Source organism: Meleagris gallopavo, chromosome 2 (assembly GCF_000146605.3).
Source record: "Meleagris gallopavo isolate NT-WF06-2002-E0010 breed Aviagen turkey brand Nicholas breeding stock chromosome 2, Turkey_5.1, whole genome shotgun sequence".
NCBI classification, from domain to species: domain Eukaryota; kingdom Metazoa; phylum Chordata; class Aves; order Galliformes; family Phasianidae; genus Meleagris; species Meleagris gallopavo.
The window spans coordinates 8,889,795-8,912,692 of NC_015012.2; the positions used below are offsets into that span (position 1 = coordinate 8,889,795).

General features: G+C 39.3%; 2 protein-coding genes across 4 annotated transcripts in view; one reads left to right on the forward strand and one right to left on the reverse strand.

Annotated features, from left to right (window-relative positions):
- The window catches only part of ALK (ALK receptor tyrosine kinase), a 751,299-nt gene that overhangs the window by 359,182 nt on the left and 369,219 nt on the right, over nt 1–22,898 (reverse strand). The window lies entirely within an intron of this gene.
- LOC100541035 (lysocardiolipin acyltransferase 1-like) overlaps nt 8,779–22,898 on the forward strand; it is a 34,834-nt gene continuing 20,714 nt past the window's right edge. Inside the window, exons 1-3 of one of the 2 annotated variants that reach the window (XM_019612577.2) lie at nt 8,779–8,972; nt 10,069–10,267; nt 20,793–20,939. In XM_019612577.2, the coding sequence (XP_019468122.1) occupies nt 8,784–8,972; nt 10,069–10,267; nt 20,793–20,939 (535 nt within the window). In that variant the 5' untranslated portion in view covers nt 8,779–8,783. The remainder of the gene's footprint in view (nt 8,973–10,068; nt 10,268–20,792; nt 20,940–22,898) is intronic. The other variant, XM_019612578.2, reaches the window with a different exon arrangement.

Below are 22,898 nucleotides of genomic sequence, written 5' to 3' on the forward strand. Positions count from 1 at the left end.
AAAAAAAAAGAGAGGAAGGCATAAATCTGTCTGTAGGCACAGTTCTTCATCTCTTACATAAGGGCTGAACGTCCTCAAAGTACTTAAAAGGTACTTTTAAGTAGGAGGAGAGCAATAGGGGAGATAGTGATAGGACAAGGAGGAATGGCTTTAAACTTAAAAGAGGGGAAATTTGGGTTAGATGTTGGGGGAAATTCTTTATTCAAAGGGTAATGAGGCCCTGGTACTGCTGCCCAGAGCTGTGGTGCCCCATCCCTGGAGGTGCCCAAGGCCAGGTTGGATGGGCCCTGGGCAGCCTGAGCTGGGGGGGGCAGCCCTGCTCACGAAAGGGATTGGGGCTGGGTGGGCTTTAGGATCCCTTCCAAACCATCTTCTGTGATTGTAATGTTTAGTCAGGATGCCTTAAAGCATGGGGAAATGAAGGTAAGTCTCCAGTGGAGCTGACTTTACTGCTGAGTCTAGGTGAGGCCTCACTGCTTTGGTGTTTGCCATTGGGATGGCTGGGGCTGGCCCTGCTGAAGTTTTATAGCCTGTAACATGCTGCCAGGAAATGAAGTAGTTTGGCAGTTGAAGTTGTTTTATAGGTGGTGGTTCTCATAGCATAAATAATGCTAAGTATACATCAGAGTCAAGTTCACTTTTTGCAACTTGTATTTGTAGCATACATGATAACTGGAAAAGCAGGAATTATTTGAGTTAATACGTTCTGTTCTAAAGCAGAAAGATTTTACGGAGGTTGACTACAAAACAAAGCTCTCACTGGAACCTTCTCCAAGTTGGGTGCCTTGCTGAAGGCCTGAAAGCTTGCCTTTACATTCCCCCTTTGTTTCCAGAACCGATCCATTCAGAACAGTATGAATTGATGTGGGTTTTTTTGTCCTGCTGTTACTGACCTGATGGCTGGTAGCTTATACAACTTGTGAAAGAGGCTCTTTGGATTTTGTTCACATATTTGTCTCCTGTTTCTCTTCCATGTTCTTAACCCAATGAGAAAGTTCTGTTTGAGTTAAGGATGTATCCTTAGAGAGAAGGAGATGGTGCCTTACTCTTCTGTAAGCAGACCGAGCTAACAGTTGGAAATGGTGGGCACAGCAAAGGTTTTAGAGTCTTGGAAATGCAAATCCTTCTGAGTGCGTGTTCAGGTATGAATATGCAGATATGAATAACCCTGAAGTGCTTTTACTGTTCTCAGGGGGTAACATTGGTTAATTCCAGTGGCAGTTTCGGATCCTCCATGGAATGCAGTGCCAGTTTTGTCTTAGGCTCTCCTTTCTATTGCTTGCAGTACTTGATTTCTGTTCCCCAGTTGGGGGTTTTATTGCTGAACAGCTACTTCTGAAATTATGAATGCCTTTCCCTAAGAATAGCTGTGAACTGGAGTGTTGAGATGCTGTTACACAGGGAAGATCATTTGATTTAACACTTTGATTGTAACATCTCCAGTTACAAAGAGGAACACTTTTTTCAACATTTTCACATGGATTTCTTATCTATCAAAATGGACCAGCTTGGTTATTCCCACAGCAGCCCAACCTGTCAATTATACTTGATTTTCTGAATATAGTAAAGATTTAAAGTTATTTCTTTTCTATACTTTTTTTTTTTCTTCCTGGAAATAGCCATAGCTGTCACTTGATACCCTCTTACAAAGTATTTGTAAGTACCTTTGTTGGTGTTCACATTCAGGCTTTGCTGGCTTCGTGGTTGTCTAGAGCCATAGTAGAAATAGTGCTACAGTGAACTACAGTGAAAAATCATCAGCCTGATTTGATGTCTGTACCTTGAGTGAATTATCTGCTTACAGCATCTAAGGGCTGCACTGCAGAGAATCTCAGCCAGGTTTTTTGCATTTGGAAGAGCAAATTAAATACTCCATTACATCTTTTATTGAAGTGTAATAGTCAGATTAAGTCTGGGCAAATAAAAGAGATAATAAATGGTAAGGTGCACACCAGCAGTCATATTTTATCGATAGTATTTATGGAAATTACCGATTAATTATTGTGCTTTTTATTTGTGCATGTTATTGTTGGAGAGAGTCAGGGATGTGGTTTGTGATCGTAATTATCTTTTATTGTCCTCTTCTATATCATTTTATGGTGCATATATTAAATCTCCTGAAGGTTTTTTAAAGGCAGGAACTGAGTAAAAGGGAAATAGTTTTAACAGTCAAGTGCCCATTCCCTCACATATGGTGTTGATCTGTGCCATATGCATATGTTCCTTATAATACTGAAGACACGAGGCATGAGAAATAAAGCGTAGTTCATAAATGGATGTGTGGAAACTGATGGGGCTTCTTGCGTGAATCTTACGTGCTACTAATAAGAGTGGATGTCTATTCAAATAATTCAGCTTCTTCAACTTCTGTTGTTTCTGAAGTTCTTTTAACTGAGGCACAAGTGAGAAGTTATGTGATCAGAGATGGGGTGAGTTGTGGATCTGAAAAATAAGACCGAGTCAGTCTACAACAGATTACTGTAAGCAACTTTCTTTTTAAAATAGCACTATATAGAAACTCATTTCTTGCTCTGAGTGCAAGAATTGGTGAAAATTTCCACTGAACTGTTACGAGAAAAACCATAAACCGCTGTAATAGAAAAGGCAATCTGTTGGGCAGGAGGCATTCTGCTAGGATGTGTCATTTCCATTCCAGTTTCTCTGCCTACCCGGTGGTCTGTCACTTGGCCCACCTGGGCAGAGGCTGCTGGGACGCCTGTGTTGTTTGCCTTGCAAGCTGGGAAGGGTTTTCTGTCTGCATGCTCTCCTTTCCAGGCAGTTCTGTTCACGTGTTCACTGGTTTAAGGATATGAACAAATTGCGTCATTAAGAAGACCAACTCACTTTACCTAGGTGAAAGGTTTTAAAAACCTATCTTCTGACTTGGGAGTATTTTTCTTTGTGAGGGCATTGGAGAAAGACTGTCTGTATGAGGTTCTGCTCGATTGTAATTGAAAGTCGTGTTTACCTTTTCCACTGGTAATTGACTGAAAAAAAAAAAAAAAAGAAATTAAAGTGCCTGGTATTCCTCATTCAGCTCATAAAGACTACTGAACAAGCAATTTTATTGCCTGTGGCTATTGAAGGGGACCATACCGACTAGAAACCATGTAGTATTGTTTTATTTGCCATTTATTTTGGTGCTGTAATAAACCCTGATTTGTTGACCACATAACACTAAACACTTGACAATTGCTCTAGTTATCAGGAAGCTGGCTCTGTCAGGTAGTGTTCTGTAATATTGTTTAAGGGCATTGCAGTGAGGTGGGGGTTGGCCTCTTCTCCCAGTAGCAGTGATAGGATCAGAGGGAATGGCCTTAAGTTGTGCGTGCTAGGGAAGATTCAGGTTGGATATTAGGAAAAACTTCTCAGAAGAGCAGTGAGGTGGTGGTACAGGCTGCCCGGCGAGGTGGTGAGGTCACCGCCCTTGGAGGTGTTCAGTAACCGTGGAGATGTGGCACTGAGGGACAACGTCAGGGTGTGATGGGGATGGGTTGGGTTGGACTTGGTGGTCTTAGTGGTCTTTTCCAGCCTTCACGACTCTATGATTCTAGTTCAGTAGTGTAGGCTAAATGTTGCTTCTTTTTTTTTTAATTGGATTCGGAAGACAACTAAGCTGTACAAGAAATTGAAATAGTCCTGAAACTGTTCAGGAAATGTGAAACGTGGTGAGTCTCTACTACTGGGAGACTTCAAGCTTTAATTTTAGAGGAACCTTCTTGTTTCTAACCAAATATACTTGTGTGCATCTTTTGCACACTTCTAAGCCATAGAAAGAGTTGGGAAGAAAAACGTAAAGCCTGATCTCTGCAGCAAATTCACAGATCCTGGTTAAGGCCTTTTGAAAACATCATAACAAGCCACGGTTTGTCTTTCCAGCTGTATCTTAAATAAAATCATAAAGATGATAAATGAACTGAACCAGAATACGATCACAGGAAGATGCCTCTGCTTTATGTTACTATGCAAAAACTGCATGGAATCGTGGAATAACTTCAAGAAAATATTTTAATAAAGATGAGCTTGACAGAAATGCAACTGCTTTGGGAAATAATTTATCCCATCGTAGCCAAGAATTTTTAGAATTAACTGAAATGTAAAACAAAAACTGTATTTTAAGAATTACTGTTTCCTGTTACCTGGAGATAGAGCGTGTTTTCCTTCTGCTATGGCAACAAGAACACGCGAAGAGTATCTCGATAACTTGGAGTTCTGCCACAAAACAGATGAAGAGCTCTAAACCCAATACGTGGATGCTGTCTTTCTGTTTGCAGCTTTGAGCCTGAGTCTTAAAATAGTTTTGACCATCTCCCCGCAGCTCTGACACATGCAGCCAACAGAGTGGCTTTAAAATGGACAAAAGTCTTTATGTATTCCAAATCCAGCACTAATTACTGCTATAGGAAGAGAGAGTTGTCAACAGCAATAAGGAAGTACTCTTGTACTTTGAAAATGCTTGGTTTCTGTTGCTCAGACTTTCCATGTAATCGTTTGATTGATTTCTTGGGTATCTCATCTCTCAAATGAATCAGCTCTGGGTTTTCTTTGTTTTCAGATTTTCACTTTTGCATTAGGCCATTTGTACAAGTTCTCATGAGGTACACCTTTCCAGTGTGGTTGCTTTTGCAATCATGTTTTGAAACTCTTGGTGTGTATTTTTGCATTTTTCACTAAATGCGTATGCTAGACTTAGGGTGGGTGGTGTGTGTGTACAAGAACACTCTGGTTCCAAGCTAAGTGTGAGATACTAGTATGATAACCCTGCTCGTGGGTCGGGGCAGTCCCAAGCACAAATATAGACTGGATGGAGAATGGCGTGAGGGAAACACTCAGGAGAAGGATTTGGGGGTGTCGGTTGATGAAAGACTCAGCATGAGCCAGCAGTGTGCACTCAGCCCAGGCCAACCATCTTCTTGGTTACACCAAGAGAATCGTGACCCGCAGGTTGAGGGAGGTGATTCTGGAGGTGCATTTTTAATTGTGTAATCTGTTGTCCAGGCTGTCATTCCATCATATGTACCCACAAACAAGAGCAAATGAGTTAAGAGTGTTAACAACGTCACCTGGTTACTAAAATGGTCTTGCTGACTGCTGCATTCAGGAAGCCAGCTGGATGGTTACGCTCTACTGTTCTTCGCCTTAGCACAGGGTTCTTGCTTTGCAGTTCTGCTTGAATTCATTAGGAGCTGTTTTTCTGTTTCTCCTATGTGCTTTCATGGTATGTGCTTTATTGTGGTGGAAGTTAGTCAGTGGCAAGCTCTATCCATTATTCTAGATGAATGCATGTGTGCAAGTGGTAATGTTTTATTTACATATGTAATGAGCAAAGTATAGTATGTATCACACTTTCAAAATGTACCTGCAAGAGCTGAATGAAAAAACACATGGTATCTTTCTTCTAGCTGTGGGTGTCCCTGTTCATTGCAGGGGAGTTGCACTAGATGATATTTAAAGGTTCCTTCTAACTCAAATGACTCTGTGGTTTCTATGATCTTCCGTGCTTGGGAATAAGCATGGCAGAGTTTAGCCCAGTGGGATGCAGTATATATATTTATATACTGTTACAATGAACAAAATGCTGCTGGAGTGCAGGTTAAAGAAGAGAAACTTCAGAACTTCCCCAAGTCTTTACCATAGCTCACACACTTCAATCTTGGAAGGAAAAAAAAAAAAAAAAAGAAATTATGTTTACAAGACAGTCTTCTATATAAAATACAGAAAGGATTTTTCTTAAATATTTGGCTCTGTGCTATAATTTGAGGGAAGGACTAATGTAAACTGAAAAGCTCAGCCTGCAAGCAAGTGACCTAGATTGCTTTCAAAAAGAGTTTAGGAGGATGGCAGAGCAGTGCTTTCTCTTAGGAAAGCTGTGGGTATCTGGGTGCTGTCAGCTGTGTCCTGGGGCCGAGGTGCCAGACAGATGTGCGCATACCTGCTGTGCTGAGCGGTGGCTCTGAGCAGCCTCCAGGAGAACCACTGCAGCGGGCTGAAGCTGACCAAGTGCTGTGCTTGTGCTGCTAGTGGGTTGGAAAGCCGTTCCCAGTTCTTTTGCTGTGTTTATTCCTCAGAAAGTGCACGTGCCTGATCAGATCAGTGATACTGAATTTTAATGCTATCTATTCCCTTTTGCAGGACTCAAATCTTTCTATTTTAGGAAGAGTGTTTCTAGTCCTGCTACAATTAGTGCTTTCCTTTGCCTTCCACTATTTCTTTCATTCTCTGGGTTTCTTTTGCCCTCAGTTATGTTTATTTCAACCTTCCTTCATTGCTGCACCACATCCAAGAACACATGTAAAGCAATTGGCCCAGTGCTCTTCAAGGACCCTTTGATATGTTAAAATAGATCCTAGTTAGTGTGTGCAGATGTGACCAGCTGGTTCTTCATGCCTTGCTTTCTGCAACTAAGAGAAGGCTGTGCACTCCAGAATGTAAACAATGTGTAGTTTTTTAAACAACCTCAAATTCTACTCTTTTCAAAATCTTTCTGATACAGCTATCAGTAGTTAACTGTTTAGTTAGTTACTAGTTTAATGTTACTCTTTTTGCCATGCTGCAGAAATCAAGTTTGGTACAGCTTTGTTTCCTTCATACGTTGACAAATTTGTGTGGTCTCTGCTCTCAGCCTTCTTTCAAAAATGCACATGATGAAGCTGTTCAAACAAAATTATCCCCAAATGCTGTTACTTTTTTGTGAGTTATCAATGTCAAGTAGAAGCAGCAGATTTCTGTGCTAGCGACAAATGGGATGCAATTTTTGAACTTTGGAATACTTTGCTGTGGAAACAGTATTGCTATGGATGTGGCACAAAACAAGCTTGAGATAAGTCATGAATATACACAAGTCTTAATGGATTACTTTTCCATTGCTGACTTTCAATTAAGAACACCAGCTTCCTGTTTTTCTTCTTCTGAAGTCCTGTCCATCTGAGCTCTTACAATTTCTAAAATAGCCTGTCGAAACAAGAATTCAGTGAAGTGACTGGAAAGTGACTTCTACTTAACCTTTCATTTTATAAACAATTGGCTGAGCCATAAATAGTTGAAAACAGTCTATATTTAGGCCCTAATTTAAAGAACTGATATTTCCACATTTGCTTTGTCATAACTGGTAGTAGTTGCTAAATTATGAAAGCTCATAGCTATTACAGTTGCTTGGAGGGTCGCCGCGTGTTCTGCCATAATGCATTCAGAAGCTCTATGCATTGTGCATTTATAATAAGGCAGTCTAGCAGCTAGCATAGGCACTGAATTACTTCAAGTCTCAGTGACTGTCTCAAGCAAAAGCTATTGGCTTTTTGGGAAATAACTGAGAAGGACAGTGGAAGTACAGCAGACTTTAAAAAGTCACAAATGCACTAAGAGTGAGCTGGGAGACTGCAGATGCTGCTTGCCTGCTCTGTTGTGATGAAAAGGAAAATCTTGCTCAGAATGACTGATAAGTCGTAAGGTTCAAATAGTTTCTGAAGAAGGTCAGACATTGACCCTGGTTAGACAGTAAGGCAAACTTCTGTAATTACAGGCTTAGCAAGAACAAACACGATGGAGAAGTAAAAAAGCAAAGTTTCTTATCTTTAGAAATTGCTAACGTTTGTACTTTACTAATGTCAAATATCTCATTGGTTGGTATTATTGGGACCTATAGCATACAGCATCTTTGGCGATGAAAACAGTGGGACTGGGTGCACCCACAGCAGGTTTGCTGGCAGCACCAAACTTTGTGGTGTAGACAACACAATGGAGAGAAGGAACCTGGCCAGGCTGGAGAGGTGGATCCGTATAAACTTCATGAAGTTCAGCAAGGCCAAGTGCAAAGTGCTGCACCTAGCTCAGGGCAATCCCCAGCACAAATACAGCTGGATGGAGAATGAATTGAGAGCATCTCTGAGGAGATGGGAGTTGGAATGTTTGTTGATGAAAAATGGCGCATGGGCCAGCAGTGTGCGCTTGCAGCTGTATCCTGGGCTGCGTCGAAAGAAGTGTGGCCAGCAGAGTGATTGTCCCTCTCTACTCCATTCCCTTGAGGCCCTACCTGCAGCGCTGTGTTCAGCTCTGGGGTCCCCAGTACAGGAAGGACTAGGAACAGTTGGAATGGAGGCTCTGAAAATGATCGAAGAGCTGCAGTGCCTCTCTTGTGAAGAAAGGCTGAAGGAGCTGGCTTGTTCTGCCTGCAGAAGTCTCTGGGGGGCCTCATTGCAGCCTTCCAGTACTTGAGGGAAACTTAAGAGCAGGAGGAGGACTGACTTTTTCCATGGTCTGATATTGATAGGAGAAGGGAGAATGGCTTTAAGCTAAAAGGGAAGATTTAGATTGGATGTAAGATGGAAATTGTTAAGAGGGTGGTGGTTGACCAGAGAGCTGTGGGTGCCCCATTCCTGGAGGTGTCCAAGACCAGGCTGGTTGGGCCCTGGTTGGGGTTAGCCCTACCCCGGGCAGGAGTAGGAGCTGGGTGGGCTTTAAGGACCCTTCCAACCTAAACTGTTTCACAGTAAGGTATCTTCTGTGCCTTCCCTTGTTAAAAATAGCCGCCTTAAGATTTCAGAATGGAACTGCATATTGCAGTAAGTGGTGGAAATTATGTTGTAGCTGGTGCTTTTTGACCCCTGTGTTACTGTGTCTTACAGATTACTGTGTTTATGTAGTTCTCCAAAAGCTACTTGTGAGGTAGAATGCTTTGTTTGCTTTTACTGTCAATTTGTGTTGTTAGCTATTAAAAGGAGGAATACTACCTCAAACTGAACCTACGGGTCTGAAGAGTTATATAATTACTTTGCCTCTCTTACATAATGCCAACTTTCTTTTTCAGAGCCATGGTGTCATGGAAAGGAATATACTTTGTAGTTGCACTGTTTTTGGGAAGTTTTTTTGGAAGTATTTTCATGCTCGGTCCTTTTCTACCTTTGATGTTTATCTCCCCGGCCTGGTATCGCTGGATCACCGACCGCATTGTGGCCACGTGGCTCACACTTCCAGTGGTAAGTTACAGTGTGAACCAAGATCTGAGCAACTGTTCATTTTGCTTACTAATGCTTTTTTCTAATAAATTTTTTTTAAACAGACCATAACTTTCTTAACTATCTATGAAAGGTAATACTTTAGCTCAGTGAATGTTGGCTGTATTCCTGCCTACAGTCCCTCTCTTCTACAGCTTAATGTATAGATAAATTACTGCTGTGTGTTGTTTGTACTCTTGAAAAGGCCTTTTCATGTTATCTCTATCCATTGTCAAATGCTGATCAGAGAAGGGTGGGTGAAACACTAACAAGCAAAAGGTTATTTTAAATTGCAGAGATTCCTAAATGACTCTTCTTATAAACTTCTGCTTCCAACTGTGCTCCAGCTATCTAATTACAGAAGTTATTTACTGTATGGTACACGTTGCTGACTTTCGCTGTTCTCTTACTTAATCCTCATAGAATTTAGTTCATCTAGTTGTATTAGGCAAATGGTCTCAGGTCAAAAAGAAGAAATTCCTTTAGAAATAAAGTTGTCCTCACATTGCATCAACTTTGTAGCTGGGGGTCTCTTCTTTGAACTCTTCCTGTAGAAGGGTGCTGTGCGTAGGGTCTCTCTCTTCATCTGTTCTCCAGAAATCAAGGGACTTTGTTCCTCTGCCTTCTAAGATTTGTTTTTCTGGAATAAGATACTATATTGGTGCTCAGAAATGCATATCTTGTGACATAAATGAAGGTTTATATCATATAATCACATATCAGATTGTGTGTTTCTGTTCTGTTTGTTTTGAAGGGTTGCGAGGTGCTTCATCTTCTAATATTTTGCCCTTTTCTCTTTTATTAAATGCAATGAAATTAGGAGGTAAGCAACAATTATCAGTGAAGAGAATATAGGGACTGTAATTTGTTGCTGTGATGAAATATAGCTGAGTACTGATAGTGTCACAAGCTTGATCCCTGTTGAAAAGCTGTTTTTTTTATTAGGAAACAAATTTGTTTACCAGTGATAGCGAGCGTGAACAAATGAAGTGATGTCACTGAGATTAATTTGCATTGATGATAGACTGTTGCTTTTCTTCTGTGAGTAAAGTCATAAAATTAGATATATTATTTGTAGGCTCTGCTGGAGATGGTGTTTGGTGCCAAGGTGGTTGTCACCGGTGATGGATTTGTTCCTGGAGAAAGAAGTGTCATTATCATGAACCATCGCACACGAATGGACTGGATGTTCCTGTGGAACTGCCTGCTGCGATACAGCTACCTCAGACTTGAAAAAATCTGTCTCAAATCCAGTCTCAAGAGCATTCCAGGATTTGGTAGGTCACTAAATGCTTTAATTGGAAGGGAAGATCTGTTCAGAAATTCTTTTGCACAGCATTGTTTATGCCCAAGTTTGAATTCTATTTCAGTTTTTTTTTTAAATCTTCCCTTAAATATATGTAGTATACAAGATCCTCTGTCTTCGAGGGGATCCTTGGACTGCATGCTTATTTATTTGTAAAAAATATTGCTACTTTATTTACTGAAAGTAAATTTCAAATTGTAAATTTGATAATTTCAGAAAAGATTTTAAATTTTTTTTCACAGTCTTTTTCAACACTTTAGCTTTGGTGGTATATCCTCCCATGCTGTACGTGCTCTCACTAGTCCTCTTTCTTCATTATCCAGTTTATACTGTTGAGAAGATTAGTAAATAGACAGGAAAAGACCCACAGGCAACTGCAAAGTTGATAGTAATTTCAATAGCTGTATTTTTAAAATGAATTTGGTTGCCCAAAATATGCTGTGCAGGACATGAAATAATCAGTATTTATAGTGGCATAGGATGGGAACGGATCTGAGTTGCACATAGTCAGAGAAACCATTTTAGATATGCCAAAAATTGCTGCCTAAATGGTTTCTGAACAAATCAACAAACTTATCTGAAATAAAAGCATCCCTTTTGCATTATATTTATCTCTTAGATTTATTTGCTGTTTTATACAAAACCAGCTTGGGCAGGACATGAGTCAACTTTATCATGTTGAAAGAGTAACCTTATTTATGGTTCCCTTTTGTCAGATCATTTATCTGAACAGATAATTCTGGCAGGATTCCATAAGGAGGAACTCGCATACTGTTGTGCTTATACTGCATTCACTTGCTGGGTATTTAGTCCTAAGAAAAAGCTGCAACTAGGTAACCCACTTTTTTTCCTAATATTCAAACGTGGTCAGTTTTACTTGACGAAAGACATCTCCTCTGGCATTACAGGAAATGAGAAAATATGTATTTAGATAAATGTTTTCAGAACACTTGAGATGTTTTGAAGTCTTGGAATCGGCTGCATATGCAACTTTTAAAAGAAATATTGGAAGATGGAATCCAGGATAATACTCTACAAGTCTGATAGATTAATCTCTTCAAAAGAAGCGTGTTTTTTGTTTTTGTTTGTTTTTTTTTTTCTTTTTTTGTAACTAAGCATGTATGTGCCTGCTTGGTATTAGAATGCCTTTAATAAAATTCGAAGGTCAGCTCAAGAGTCTGGGATGTTATGTATGCCTGGCAAAATTTTGCTCCTGGAAACGCCTCAAGTTGCTCAGAAGCTTTTCAGTCCTCCGAACATAAACTTAGCATATCTAAGAGTTGTGATGAATGAGCTCTGGCAAATGTGGTTGCAGCAATCGTGCCTGCTCACAATAACATCTTGGTTCAAAGTCTGACTTAGGTGCTTAAGCTACTACTGGCATTCTGGATCTGTACTCCATATTGTTAACTGCTACAATAGGTGGTACAATCAGATACTTCTGTTGTTCTTGTTATGGGATGACAATTCCTGGCAGTAGAGTGGATGCCTGGATCTGTAGTGTTATGAACTGCTAATTATGTGCCAAATCCCTAAATATCCTCTGCAGTATGTGTGCTTTGAGTAATTTTGATTGCAGCTTGAGTATTTTAGCTTAATTTTTAGTAAACTATTAATCTAATCTATCACAGGAGGAAATTCAGCCAAACCATATCCTTAACTCAAGCCATAATTTGGTAGACTGAGTCATGAATGATAAGCATCTATTCAACTGCATTATATCTAAAAAGAAGCCTTAGAAATTCAAGTCTCCCTGTTCAGTTAGCGTGTATTTTGGGTAGCAGATTCTTGCAAAAATGAAGAGGGCAGCTGGAAGGTGAGGCTCTTGTATTAAATGAAGTTTGACAAAAGATTTCATTATGAAATTATGCTTGAGGTGGATGTTGATGCAGAGAATGGTGTCCATAAAGAACAACCTCGCAGTAAAAGTAGAGTTTCTCCTACTTACCTCTAATGGCACTGCTGCGTTACGTGATAGACCTTCAGTAGGCATCTGTCAGATGTTGTTTGTTGAAGTGTGTTCTTTGGTTTTTACACAAACATTTTGCTCATTTTATAAGTTTTAAGGCCAGAACATAGCCTAAAAATCAGGTGGACAGTTTCAGTGCACTGCAGCTATGATTCATACGTTAGGTATTGATCATTAAGGTATGTATGAGATTCTCCTGCTCCAAGTGATGTAAACTGTAGGTAGAGCAAGTCTGTGAATGGAAATAGATCCAGAGTCCTTGTCACCTCCTTTGTAGGTGAAAAGTGTGAAGGTATTTAATAAGCCTATAGTGCAAGTAGGCAATTATTTCCAGTTAGTTATAATTAAAATCAGAAGAGTATTTCAAGGAGAAGCATAGAGTCACTTATCTAGTTGTTAAGTTATTAATTCTTTGCATTCCAATATATCCAAAAACTTTAACTTGATTAAATGTGAGCCTTAAATAAAGAAACCCAGCAGAAAAACAGATGAACCTTTCTTCCTGGAACCATACCTTTGGCTTGATGAATTGTGTGCAGTAAAGTTTTTGAAAAGTGGTATTAAATTTCAGAAACATTCTTGCAGCATTTCAGTACAACTTGCCCAGGCTGGAGTCTCAGGAGAGCGCTGCTCTGCTCTGAGCTGTTGCTGCAGTTTCTCATATGACATCATCAGCAATTACTGACATACTCTGCAATGTCAGTTTTCAAGGAGAATTTCTAATAGCATTGTCAGTTTCCTGCACAGCTGACAAGATAGGACTGTTCTACAATTATAGATACACACAATTTATATTTTCCATTACAAAAAGAATAGCAGAGGAAGTGATAGAGGTTGTGATGCTCTTGTGTTCAACATACACTATGGAATACGTAATGTCCGGGTAGGTTCCAAGGAGCATACACAGTAATGTCAGATGACCAGGTAATGACTAAGTGATGAGTTAGTTGCATCTTTTCATGTTTTCTTCATAGTTTCATTTCTACAAGTCTTGATTTGACATGAATTTCAAAGGAACTAGAGATGTATTTCAGTGACTGGCAATTTGGATGTGCTCATTGTTGTAGGATTTTTAACTCTTGGTGGGCTTGCAGTAATACATCGATTTCAGTGCCTAAATGTGCCTCAGCATTTGTCCAACAAAAATCAATTAGTTTTTCATTACATCTGATCGCTCTCAGATAAATGGGTGGAAAAATGAGAAGGTAACTAGGGGTAACATAACAATTCATGGCTGCTGTGTGAGATAATGTTCATCCTGGTTTTGCTACAGAATGGAAAAGATAACATAGTATCTGAGTGCACAAATGGAAAGTATGAAGGTGCTTTAAGCACCGCTGATGGACAGATCTTGAAGACTTAACATTTTAAAACTGTTTGCTGAGGCTGCTAAGCCTGGAGTGTATTGTGGCAGAAAAGGTCAAGGTGATAAAGGAAAAAAAACAACCAATAAAATAAGCAAAACTGGCAAATCTAGAGTAGTTAGGATCAGAGTTAACTGACTAACTCTGCCCAGATCTTCATCTCTGTATGCAAGTATTGTATGACTAATATTGCTCTTACATAGACTGTAGGATGATGGAGTTTTTTGGTTATTTAGCACTTGTCTATTCACTCAAGTTTGTAGCTCTCAAAGGCTCAAGTTAGATTTGGCCCTTGTTTTGTTAAGTACTAGGGAAGAAGAGGATTTGTGATCTATTTCAGCACTAGGCTTAGCCCCACCAGTATTCTCCTTCACGTCAGTGGATCCATTGTAACTGTCCATGTGTGTGAGCTTAGCCTGAAGCAAATTCAAAGTAATTTGAGCCATCTTAGTTTTCAATGAAGCAGGACAAAACAGCTCCAATTATCCTGCCTTTGCCACGGGCTAAGAGCATACATACAGTCAGTTGTATGTATGTGATGGATCAGCTATCTTGAAGTAAAATATTGGTGTAGCTAAGCTTACAAAATATCAGTTAACCAAAGTATAGTTAGAGCAGAACACTGCAAGGAATCTGTACACGTTCATATTGGCAAAGTGCTTGTGGTACTTGCAACTGCTTCTATAAGTGAGATTGTAAATACTTCAGCATAAAGCCTCTTTGTTCAGGTTACAGTGGATTGGCATTCAAATTCTTATCAGTGGAGCATACTAGTTTTAAGAATTAAAACTATAACCTATTGAACTTTCTAATATAGCTCATGTTTCGGGTATCTTTGTTATGATAATATAGATTGAAATTAGAGTTTTGAGATGTGACATTTTGTCTTGTGGCAATTCAATTATGAGCTGCCAGACTTATTACTTCCTAGTTTTTATCCTAGGTGATTTTGAAAGTGGAATTCAGAGAGTATGCTCTCTAATGGAAAGCACAGTTATTATTCACGGGTGTGTGTGGCAGTGGGAGGGCCTCTTGCATTCCTCTAGAGATTCCTGTAACCTCTACTCTCTTTTCTTCTCTGAAGTGACTGGATACCAATGCATGTAGCAGGAGGAATAATCAGGAAGAATTAGAGATCAGTGTGCAGCTGGAAGATCATGACCTCACTGCAGTCATGGAGACATGGTGGGACACGGTAGTGGAGTTGCTCTTTATGATGACGTGCTGAGATGAGCTCTGTGGAGAAGGACCTGGGAGTTGTGGTGGACAACAGGTTGGCCATGAGCTAGCAGTGTGCCCTGGTGGCCAAGAAGGCCCATGGAATCCTGGGGTGCATTAAAAAGAGCGTGGCCAGCAGATCGAGGGAGGTGATCCTGCCCAACTGTAGTGACCTGGTGAGACCACATCTGGTGTAGTACTGTGTCCACTTCTGGGCTCCCCAGGTCAAGAAAGACAAGGAATTCTAGAGAAAGTCTGGTGGAGGGCCACAGAGATGACTAGGGGCCTGGAGCTTCTCCCTTATGAGGAAAGCCTGGGAGACCTAGATATGTTCAGCCTGAAAAAAACTGGGAGGAGATCTTATAAATGCTCATAAATACTTAATGGACAGGAATCAAGCAAATGGGGCCAGGCTCTTTTCAGTAGTGCCCAGTGACACAGGGCAGTGGGCACAAACTGGAACAGAGGAGGTTCCATGTGAACATGAGGAAACACTTCTTTCCTGTGAGGGTGACAAAGCACTGGCACAGGCTGTCCAGAGAAGCTGTGGAGTCTCCTTCTATGAAGATACTCAAAACCTGCCTGGATGCTTTCCTGTGCAACCTGCTGTAGGGAGCTGCTGTAGCAGAGGTTGGACTTGATAATCTGTGGAGGTTCCTGCCAAGATCTACGATTCTGTGATTTATTCACAGAAAAGACATGTGGAAGGCTTTCTTGAAGAAGCAGCGGTAGGAGTGAGGTAATGATTATACCTGATAGCAAAAATGTAACTTAATTTGCTTGCAATTCTGCATGTATTTTTTTTTTTTTTTCCATGTTAGAGGAAAAAAGTCTTAGGTGCCCTATCCCCAGTTTGATCTAGTTTTTACTGGATTATTCAGTGAACAAATCATAGGAATATTTTCAGATATATACAGCAGAAATTCTCCCAGCTCTATCAGGAAAAATATATGCTGTTCTATTTCCATTAAAACTTTCCTTATCCTTTATCTATAATAAAAATTCCAGTCTCTCTCTGCCACCTTTGCCTCTCCCAGACAAACATCAAAAGAATGAGATCAGATTATAACCTTTCTCATTCTCTCCGTTGTACAAATGGCAGTTGGTGAAGAGAGTGTTTACTTTGTGCTGTATTTATTAGGTGAGCTCAGACAATTTGCATGGTATGTTTTTCCAATTTACATTCATTTGCTGTTCTCACTAGGTTATGCTGCTGCACCTCTGTGGATCAACTCTTCAGGCCCAGTTATTTAGGGGGAAGGTCCTGAGAATGTGGGTTGAGAAAGCTCACCTTTTTGGAACCCAGTGCAGAGATGCAGCTAGAAAAGTTAATTATACCCTCTTCTGCTTTCTGGTTAGGCAGCCAGTACTTTACTTTTACAGTCTTCCCATGAGGAAGTAGAGCACCTGAAGAAGGTGCCAGCCAATGGAAAAGGTATTGAATTGTGAAGAGAAAAACATATCTCTCATCCTTTCAAATACTTAAGTTTTCATGCACTATTTCACTGTATTGCTGTATTTTTATAAAGCATTAGAAAAGCAGCCTTTCTGCCATTGCTAACCCTTTGCTTTAGTTGCAAATTATATTGTTACGATTTCATACAGAACATCAAATCAAATTTGAAATGTTATTTTAAGATAGATGTTGTAACTAAATAGGTTTAATGTTCCTTAACAGTAGCTAAAGCATTTTAGTGCAAGGATTATTTGGAAATAGCACTAATATAGTTGTAGATTTAATAGGCCATCTGATTGTCTGTATTAAGTAAAAATAATACAATTTACCAAATACAGAATGAATATTTGAGTTTTAAGCATCCAAATAGGATATTTCAGAACCATGATTAAGGGATTGAATAGATTAAGGGACTGAATATTGAAAGAAGCCTTTGTATTTACTGTGATAGATACTGTGCATCTATTTGGATCCTGTCTTACAATTCTGTGTTTCTAGCATCACCATTTGTTCACTCAATTGTTTAAGTGAGGAAAAAAAAGTTTGTTTCACGTGTGTTGTAATAAATTGTTATTTAGTCTAAGTAATAAGTAGGCTGTGGGGTAAATACACACAGATGTGTAAAATCTGAATGTAAACTGAATGTGACTACAACAATAACCAAAAAACAGATACAGATTAAAGTAATATAGAGAATCTGAAAGGGCAGGGTAATAGCAAAAGCATACCAGTCTTAAATAGATACTTTAACACGACTGAATCAGCTTTTTCACTATGGAGGTGGAAGTGCTAGAAGGGATATCCATGAATTTTATCTCTTAGCTAGTTTTATAGTTCTAATTTGCTCAAAGAATGCACCAAATCAGATGGTAGTTCAATTCACACCACTATTAACTACGTTATTGTTAATGAGAGTTGTTAAAAACAATTGCAAGGAGTGGAAATTGTGCATTGCAAGACTATTTCAAGAAGCATTTCTTTAATTACTTTCCTAGTTTATGCACTTAAACCATTATGGGGAAAAAAAACTTTGAATTTTTAATTTGCTTTCAGCTATTAGACATAAAACTATCCAGAAAAGTGCAGTAAAATGAATGAGTCTGATTGAACTTTCAGAAATCTGTTCAGCACACTATAAAAATCAAAACTTAATCTTGTATATATAATAACACTAACCCTGTTCTCCAGTGTAATTTGCTGCGTGCTGACATCTTTTCAATACCTACAGATCTGCAAAATAAGGAGTACTTAGAATTGCATGCTAGTTGCCTTGTACTTTATGCAGTGAAACACTTGGAGTAACAAACTCTGATTGGACCCTGTGATTTGTATGCATGATCATGAGCTTCCAAGTGATTTCTCTTACTAAACCTAGACATGTGGTTCACTGTTATGTCAGAAGCCTGAGCAAGGCTACATCCCTGTTGAATATATTCACTGAATAATGCTTTTATTTGACTAAGAGAACTCTTAATATGAAAAACAGTGAAAAATATGATGGAAGAAAAGAGGGAAGATGAATGGGTATAGTGAGGAGACCCCATAGCTAGGCCTTACACTTTTCTTCTTAGTTTTATAGTTCTGAATCATTTACTGAATCTGTGTGTGTGGTTTAGTTTTGCAGTTCCTCTGCTGTAGGAAATACATGGATACTATTGCTGGTTACCATGAAGTGCATTGGAAGTGTTGTTATTACACCAACGTACTCAGCATGAGGAACGTGCAAGAGCAGCTAGAAGTCTGGGCTCAGTCCCAGAGCCACTACATCCTTGGCATAAGTGAAACCTACTGGAAAGAGTCCTGTGACTGGTGTGTCATGGTGGATGGTTCTTGTTGGTGGCAAGTGTCCCCTGGCAGACCAAAGGTTTGGGGGAGATAGAAGTGTAGTCTTAAAATAAAAAAGATTTGTAGTTGCTATTAGCATTTTTAATACAGTGCTGCAAACACTCAACCTGTGTAAGCTGTAATTTGCTTTATCCCCATGGTAGTAAGGAAACTCTTAGGTACATCTTACTTCTCTTGTTCAGAGATTTGAAGGTGCATCTTTTTTTTTTTTTTTTCAGCTGAAAAAAATCATTTAAATGTCACTGTGGCTAGGTATTCTACCTAGTAAAACTTTTATGCTGCTAGCCATTTTGCAGATTTCACTAAGAGATCTACTTCTGTATGCTTTTCCAAGCTGTTTTGGTTATCGTAAACATTGGATGTTACAAGATGTTTTCCTAAACCAACCTTTCTCAAAAATCTGCAAACAAAAAGAGAATGGTTTTTCCCCATTCAAGTAAATGCTGCCTTTGGTTGGAAAATTCCTGTTGCCCAGCACCTTTTGGATGACCAAAACCACTGTGCAAACAAGCACAATGTAATTACGTTCGTCAGACAATATCTCGTCCTAAACTTAATCAGCTGAACAGCATCTCTCCCTGCAGGCAGCACATGAGAAGGTACTTCCTTCTGCTTATTTTTAAATCTTGCTTATTGGCAAAAGCTTTCCTTTTGCTCAGTGCTATACTGAATTCCTCCACCTTCTTTGTCCTCCTGCTTGGACCTCACATCATGTCTCAGACTGGTTCTGCGTTGTTTTTCCAGCAGCACGATGCAGACAGACTGTGGCGTGGAAATCAAAGCAGGAGCCTGTTTTCATTCTGTTTAAAGACATATGTCTGCCAGCTTGTGCCACGTTTCCTCTCTCTTGAATCTGGTAGAATGGTGAGCCATGCTCACAGCAGACATCGCCATTACTGTTGTATGGACCAGGACTGTGACTGAAAGCAGGAATTCACATTCATGTCTCACTCCACTGGAGGCTTTAGTGCTAAAAAAAGGTGGAAGATTGTTCAACTTTCATAGAAGTCACAATAATTTGGCCCAGTGTGCTGTGCTGGAGAAAATAGGGAGGGAAACCAGGATCCTTTGCTATCATCTGACTGTTAGATAATCTGCTCTTATTGGGGCAGTCGGTTTTATCTAATTATATACACATTTAAATATAGAAAAAAACCTTCTAGAACACTGAATGTTATATTTAGATTATAAAAATCAAACCTGTGGTTATTTGTAAAGATTAGATGCCTCCCAACTCATTTCTGTCTTTTGTCCTTCTTCCTTGACACTGTCATTATATTACTGCCTGTTTAATTTTTCATGGCCTGTATATAACACCACCACTTAGGTTAGGAACGAGAAACTGTTAAATAACTTCTGCTTTAAGGGATGTTAAGCAAGTAAAATACAAGTCACCCAAGCAGCTTTCTTGTTAGCTACAAGTGTTGTGTAATTTGATTTTCTTGGTGATGTCAAAGAAGGATCACTGGAAAGAGTTTAGTATGGAAGCTTCCATGTAATTTAAAGCCTTGTGCTCCCTGTGGAGATCCAAGGGAGAGGATGGAATCTGACAGTTTTGGTTTTTTTCCCCCATGGTCCCTCTCTATTGTGGACCAAAATCACATTTCCTGAGGAGCTGCTGACCTGGGACAGTATCAGCATGCTTCCTGACTGATCACTTATTCTGCTTCTTATTTCCCTTCCTTCCACCTGCAGGCTGTGCTGAGAACTTGAGGACTAAGTTATTTAGATCTGATGTGTGATACCAAACAATAAAATGGCTAAGCACAGTACAATTTTTGCATAAAGTAATTCAAGGGAACTGACTTGAGTACATGAAACATACAGAAAGTTTAGACAGGATGGTAAGAATGCGTGGAAGGAACATACCAAAATGGCCATAGAACTTTCCTAAAATGCATTTTGCACTCTGATGGAGCTTGCTATGTCCTTAGAGTTGTGACTTGGAGAAGGCATTTCTGTTACAGCTTAGGGGGCTTTCTTCCTTTGCTGTCTCCATTTTAAAGAATTCAATTGCAGTTGGGATAACTGAATGCTGTGGTACCGTTTGGTATTTGACATACTTTTGTATGAAAAGATCTCCTCTTTGCACTATTGTAGTAAAACGTTGTAATAAGAGAAGGTGGTTAAATGCCAGAACAGAGCATGTTTCAACTATGTAAGTCACATTTTAATTACTTTAAAATTGATCTTTATTTTTTTCCTGCAAATGATTTGTTCAGATATGGATGGCCTATACTGAAAAAGCTGTATGGACAGCTACTTACAGATACAGGCTCACGATATGTGCAGGGATGCACATCAGATTTAGTGGTAAACATGTTGGTTTGTGTACAAAGGTTTTTTTAACAAGTGCAGTTTAGAAATTTGCCAGGATTTGCTGAGGCTGCATCCCAAGCATTTCCCTTCTTAATTCATGTAACCCTTTCCAGGATTCAGCTATCTGGATATCGTTCATAATCTGAGTATCTGAGACTCATTAGGTCCAGATTGCAGAAGGCATGTTAGCTGTGTGGGCTCCATCTGCTTAGCTGATCTTAGATAAAATGTTGTGTCTGACACAATCTGTACAGTATTTTGGAATAACAGACACTATGGAGGTAAGAGCATGAAATATTACTAAAGGCGTATTTTTAAACTACAGGCTGGGCGATGCAGGTTGCTGCCTTTATTTTCATTCAGAGAAAATGGGAAGATGACAAGAGTCACTTTGAAAAAATGCTGCATTATTTCTGTGACATTCATGAGCCACTACAACTCCTCATCTTTCCGGAAGGAACTGATCTCACAGGTAGGATAAATTTATTGTTGTTTTGTGTAGTGATTGATATGGAAATAATTGAAAAAAACATCCAAGCTAGGAGCAATGCTACATTCTCTCAGACAGTAGAAAATGTAGTTAACAATCTTGATGTGCTAATATACCCAAGAAACACAGGCATGGTTTCATTAAGAGGTTTAACCAGTCTTCCAGAAATAACTGTTAAGTTTCAAAAGCATCCCATAATCGAAAGAGCTTAACATTGGTTAATTCTACTTTTGTATTGTATTGGAAAAATAGTTTACAAGACCTGGAATAAATTACTTTTATGCTCCTATTTTCCATGTGACTGGAATGAACAGTGCAAAATTGTGAAAGGTGATTGAAGATGAGAGCTAATGATTCTATTGGATTTCTTTCTTCATGTTTTAAGAGGAGAAAATGGATATGCTTCTTCATTAGGCCATGTTAGTTGCCTATATCTGCATCTAAAAGAAAAAATGTTTTCTGAAAACAAATGTCAGTGTTGTTGTAGTAAATTTAATGTGTTAAATGTTTGCTTAATTCTTAGTAAAAATATCTGTGTTAATGCAGGTGTATTTTACAGCATCGATAGCAAGCTGCTAACCACTATTGAAAAAGACTCAAATGCCAATAAAAAAAGCATTTTATGAATGTTCTGTGGTTCTTTATGCCTGCAGCATTATTTGATAAGCATCATTTTTAAAACAGAAAACCAATTACAACTAGACTGTTAGCTTATTTTAGATCTTTACTATGCTTTCCTTTGCAGATATTCTCAAATCATGCCTTATCGCAATGTCAGATCAATAAATACTAGGCACGGTGTGAAAATAAATCATGTAAACTGCTATCTTCTTCTTCATGTTCCCAGTATCCTTAAACACAGATATGTAATGTTCAGATGGTATCCCACTGTAGGGAGTTGTTGTCACTCGATCCTCCCTCCTAAAGGAGGATAGATCATTAAACATTCTTGGACTGCATCATATGATATCTTTTGCTGAATTAGTAATTGTATATCTAAAATTAGGAAGGGGCATGGAAATTGAGATAATTTTTTTCTTTGAATTCATGATTACCTGTCTTCTGGTTGTTCTGAGTTAAGACAAATTCTTAATCTTACTCGAAGTGTCAGAAAATGTCTCCTTGGGTCACCCATTCCAAGATGGTTAAAGAGAATTGGATTGTTCATAATTTACCCACAAATTATGTATGCCTTCCTATCTCTCCAGTATTCCTCAGAGACAACAGATTTTAAAGGACTGAAGAATTTCCTTGTTACAATTTTAAACAAGAACTAGCCTAGGACTAAGGCAGCAGCAGGATGTTAGCAGTTGTGCTGTGGAGTCCCAAAGGCAGTGGGTGGGAATGTTCCCCAACCAAACGTGGAGTTCCGTGAGGCAGCTGAGGGTTGTCTCTTCTCCACTGTAATTGGTTATGAACAACTCTGCCTAAATTTAAGTATATGCCATCAATTCAGAAGTTGATGCAGGTGGGATTCTTCTGTTGCTCTAGTTGTCGTTTCTCATGCTCATGTAATGCATGTTCCTCTCACCTTGCAGCATCAAATGGATGTCTGCGCTGTGTTTACTCCGTTCTCCTGGTAGCTTCAGCTACCACTGATTAATGGTGATAATTTCCCCCCGGTCCACTGAGCAGCCCAGGGAGGAAGCAGTATGGAAGCATGTACTTCATGGAAAAGGAGTACTGCTGGGCAGCTCTTTGCTACTGTAATTCTTATCCTCTCAAGCCACCTGGCAGAGATGGATTTACTCTTCTTGTGTAACGTTTTCAAGTATTCAAGAATGAAAGATGTAAAAGAAATACAAAGTATATGTGGTCTGCTGCCTGAACTGAAGTTGTTGAGGTACTTTGCATTGGACAATGCTACTTAAGAAAGTTTAAAAAGTAGTAATGTAATTGAATCCTGAACAGTGTGCATGTAATCTGTGTATAAAGTTGATG